Source organism: Portunus trituberculatus, chromosome 44 (assembly GCF_017591435.1).
Source record: "Portunus trituberculatus isolate SZX2019 chromosome 44, ASM1759143v1, whole genome shotgun sequence".
Taxonomy (NCBI): domain Eukaryota; kingdom Metazoa; phylum Arthropoda; class Malacostraca; order Decapoda; family Portunidae; genus Portunus; species Portunus trituberculatus.
Genome location: NC_059298.1, coordinates 16,239,859 through 16,244,530, shown reverse-complemented (window position 1 = coordinate 16,244,530; position 4,672 = coordinate 16,239,859). Strand labels below are relative to the sequence as shown.

The following is a 4,672-nucleotide window of genomic DNA, read 5'->3' as shown; positions in this document are numbered from 1 at the left end:
GGATTGAAAGGAGTTGTTCGACTTGTGACAATCCCTTTGCTGTGAAGATATTGTTTCAACTCATTAGACATAAAAGAAGCACCTCTATCAGAATGGATATAATCAGGCATACCAAATATGGAAAACAGTTGGGAAAGACACTTGATCACAGTCTGGGTAGACAAATTACTGCAGGGATAAGCAAAAGGAAATCGAGAAAATTCATCAACTATAGTGAGCATGTACTGATTAGGAGTATTGGAGGGGAAGAGGACCTTTGAAATCAATATTTAGCCTCTCAAAAGGACGAGTGGCTTTAATAAGGTTAGATTGTTGGGGTTGACTGAATCTAGGTTTACATTCGGCACAGGCGGGACAACTGGCAGTTACTCTCTTTACGTCCTCAACAGAGAAGGGAAGGTTTTTACTCCGCACAAAGTGTATCATCCTAGTGATCCCTGGATGGCATAATTTTTTATGAAATTCTAACAGGGAGTCAGTACTGATAGCTGAGCAGTAAGTTCTTGAGAAAGTATCAGGGGGGAATATTCTGTTTTCCAGGTCGGTAATGAATATCAAAGGAGTAATCAGCTAATTCCAGCCTCCATCTCATTATCTTATCATTTTTAATGCTACTTTTATGCATAGTGTGAAACATGAACGCCACTGATTTTTGATCAGTTATGAGGGTAAAATGCCGGCCTGACAAATAATGTTTCCATTTACGCACGGCCTCTACAATAGCGTGAGCTTCCTTCTCTACGGCAGACTGTTTCCTTTCACTGACATGTAGCATCCGAGAGAAGAAGGCCACTGGTCTGCCGGCCTGATTCAAAGTAGCAGCAATACCAACATCAGAAGCGTCAGTCTCGACCACAAATGGCAGAGTTTCGTCTATTGAGTGAACCACAGATTTCGCAACCTCTTTCTTGAGATCCTCAAAAGCGTGCTGTGCTGCCGTACCTAAAGGGAACGTAGCAGAGTGGGCAAGTGGAGCAATCTTGTCTGAAAACTTAACAATCCAAGGTGAGTAGTAGGAGAACAAGCCAACCACGCGCCGGAGTGATTTCATGTCCTGAGGAAGAGGAAGATCCATTAGTGGTTGAAGTCTTTCAGGGTCTGGTTTTATTGTCCTTCCACTTATGTGGTAACCAAGTAGATTTATAGATTGGGCTGAAAAAGTGCACTTATCATAGTTGAGTGTCAAGTTAGCACGTTTTGAAATTTCCATGAATTTCTCAATGTTACGGTCGTGTTCTTCCTTTGTTTTTCCACATATAGTTATGTTGTCCAAGTAGCAGTAAGTATCACTGAGAGAGTTAGTGGAAATGAACTCATCCATAGCTTTCTGGAAACATGACACTCCATTAGTGATACCAAACGGTATCCTGCAAAATTGATATAGTTGACCACAAGCCTCAAAAGCAGTGTAGAGCTTGTCCTTGCCTCTAAGTGGTACCTGGTGATAGGCACTTCGTAAATCAACCGTACTGAAGTAACTATACTGAGATACCTTATTTACGAGGTCATCTATACGTGGTAAGGGATAAGCGTTAAGTTGAGTGAACTTGTTAATTGTCTGTGAGTAGTCTATAACCATGCGCTTTTTATGTCTTTCATTGGTGGTAACTACCACTTGAGCTCTCCAGGGAGATGTACTAGGCTCTATTATACCTTCAGACAACATTCTCTTAATCTCTGATGTAATGAACTCTTGATCTGAAGTACTGTACCTTCTGGACTTTGTAGCGATAGGTTTGCAGTCAGGAGTGAGGTTGATGAAGGGAGTAGGAGGAGCTATCGCCAAAGTAGACAACCCACAGACATTCAAGGGCCGCTTTGATCCTCCGAAGGTTAAATTCACTGCTTCGTGCTGCTTCAAAAAACTCATGACCAAGAATGACCTCCGAACAGAGGCTAGATAAAACCGAGAATCTAATATTCTTGTATAAATGTCCTTGCACCACGATATCGAGATCACAGTATCCTAGAATGTTAGTTGTTAGAGTAGTTGTTGCCATGGTCACTTTACTCACTCCTGGGCTCACACTGAGATTCATGGTTTCCACAGTACCTTGAGATATAAAGTTTCCACTGCTACCCGTATCTACTAGAGCTTGCACGTCTTCCTTGCCGTTTATCGAGATTTTCATCACCGCTTTTGAGAGACTGTCAAGCGAGGCTGCTAACACTGTGGCCAGCATAGGGTTTTCAGTGCTGATTGCTGCGGAAGTAGAGCTCCTGCACATTTTGGCAAAGTGTCCCTTTTTTGCCGCATTTGTTACACAGCGCCTCTCTAGCTGGACACATGGTGCGAGGGTGTCTATTATTTCCACAAAAGAAACACCTCGAATTCCTCGACACTCGCACAGCCGCCACGGCAGCCTGACTAGCTTCATCCTGAGACGATTTGGTCACTTCGGGATTATCACTGGCTGCACTAAACGAAGGAATCACAGATTCATACGAGTCACTACTTTTCTGAGCGATGTCAAGAGCTAGTGCTTGATCAAAAGCATCCTGCAGTTGTAGTGTCTTATTTTCTAATAAGCGTTGGCGAATAACAGAGGAACGCAAGCCACTAATGAAAGCATCACGCAATGCTTCCTCCTTATACTTTTCTGCAGTCACGGCCTTAAAGTTACAATCACCACTGAGTTGTTTCAACACTTGTAAAAATTCACTAAGGGATTCATTAGCTTGTTGTTTGCGTGTAGACAGCAGGTGACGAGCAAACACTTCATTCTTGGGTTTCACGTACATCTTCTCCAAAGTAGTTATTGCTGAATCATAATCATCACTATCAGCAATATATTCATACACTCGTGGTGCTACGTAGTTAACAAGCGTCTTCAACTTGTCAGGCTTATGAGACGCTATGGCTTCGAGGAAGTTGTTGAATGTCCGGTACCAATGCTTCCACTCACTGGCAGCACCACTGGAGTTCGGATCAGCGTCGAAGCGGTCGGGACGAAGGAATTTATCCATCCTAAATTTTATGTCCAATAAATTGTAGTAAGACTCAGGTTTACCCAAATCCAGGTTTTATTGGACATAAAACATTGCACCTGTAAATGATATATAAAGTATATATAGTATGCAACCCTCAAAGTGTACACATATTCACACGTGAATAACACTCTCCCCTATAACCCCGTGTATGTACAAGTTACCCACCTGGGCTGTGGCCGGGCGACGACTGACGCCGACCCCGAGTTACAGAAAACCATGATACCTACTAATGACACAGTGAACAACACTTGAAACACTAAATCACCACAATTAGTTTTCTACTTTTTTTCAACTATTACCACATTTCTTGACAAGCAGTTTCGCCATACTAGTAAGCAACCACTGTTTATCAGATTTCCTGTGAAGAGACATGTTGAGGTATTCTCTTCTCAGAACTGTTGTGTCACGTTTACAGACATGCGTCAGCGATAGCGATTGATACTGAGCCAGGAAGGAAGTACATATGATTACAGTATTATATTTTTTGATCTGCCATGAAGCTTTGGGCGAGGCAGAACGAGCAGAGGGGATTCGTTGCGACCTCTCCGTTTCCTGCTGCTAAATAAAAAGTAGGTCACGTGATTTGGTGGAGTCTGTTTGTTGTGTTAAATCTTTCCTCCTCTTCTATTTACAGTCTACAGGGAACCATCACCTCTGAGTGTTTCTAAGCGTAAGGAGCGGTCTGTTTAAGGATCTCTCTCTCTCTCTCTCTCTCTCTCTCTCTCTCTCTCTCTCTCTCTCTCTCTCTTTCGCTTCATCTTTCCCCTCCCTATCTCTGCCTATTTTGTTTTTCTCCCTTTGTCTCTTCCTTCCTATCTTTTTCCTCTCCCTCTCCCTCCACCTCTCCTTTTTTTCTTTCCTCTCTTTTATTCCATCCATCCACCTCTCTCTCTCTCTCTCTCTCTCTCTCTCTCTCTCTCTCTCTCTCTCTCTCTCTCTCCTCCTTTGTTCCTCCTCTCTCTTTTCTCCCTTCATCTCTAACTCTTCTTCCCTTTCTCTTTTCCCTCTCTTCTCACCTCTCTTTTTCCTTTTCATCAATCCCCCCCCCCTCTCTCTCTCTCTCTCTCTCTCTCTCTCTCATCCTCTCTCTTTTTTCATCTCCCTCTCTCCCTCCCTGGGCTGTTTCTATGGCCGGAAGAGTCACGGGCACCCTTACATTGTTAGCATCCTATCCATGTTTGCATCCCCATCATGAACAGGAAGCCCCACCGCGGTCCTCTATTACAATGCTGCTGCTGCCACCTATTGACAAAAAAAGGAAAGATTTGTACCGTTTGATTTCACTCGTATCTTTTCCTATGCATAGAGTGAGGATTTTGTGTATGTTGGCGTTGTGTGTATAAAAGTCGCCCTAGTGTTCCGTGGTTGAGATCAATAGTTTGAAGTGGTGTCACGATTTTCGGTGGTTTTATTATTTTACGATTCAGCCACAGCGCGATTGAGAGAGAGAGAGAGAGAGAGAGAGAGAGAGAGAGAGAGAGAGAGAGAGAGAGAGAGAGAGAGAGAGAGAAGGAAAAAAATGTATTTCATTATTAATACATACAGGCCAAATCATACACACTGGAAATAGCCTAGTACAGTCTGAATAGTAACATAGCTTGATAATTCTCCATGCAAGGTTATCACGATCACAGCTAACCCGTGACGTTAATGATGACATTACAGGCCACGTCCCTGAGAG

General features: G+C 43.2%; 1 protein-coding gene across 2 annotated transcripts; it reads right to left on the bottom strand.

The window, feature by feature from the left end:
• Window positions 1-605: 605 nt before the first annotated feature.
• On the bottom strand, window positions 606-3,269 carry LOC123518976. Of its 2 annotated transcripts, XM_045280072.1 has the most exons (3): window positions 3,157-3,269; window positions 2,133-3,047; window positions 606-731 (listed from the first exon to the last, which is right to left on the bottom strand). In XM_045280072.1, exon 2 carries the CDS (start codon window positions 2,965-2,967, stop codon window positions 2,191-2,193), a length of 777 nt encoding a protein of 258 aa, XP_045136007.1. In that variant the 5' UTR covers window positions 2,968-3,047; window positions 3,157-3,269; the 3' UTR covers window positions 606-731; window positions 2,133-2,190. The 2 variants fall into 2 exon arrangements, with proteins under 2 accessions (XP_045136007.1, XP_045136006.1); XM_045280071.1 differs by having other exon boundaries at window positions 2,133-3,263.
• Between the last annotated feature and the right edge of the window lie 1,403 nt (window positions 3,270-4,672).

What these genes read in the sequence shown, in the direction of transcription:
- LOC123518976 (XM_045280072.1), bottom strand. Translation starts at nt 2,967, where the DNA reads ATGGATAAATTCCTTCGTCCCGACCGCTTCGACGCTGATCCGAACTCC.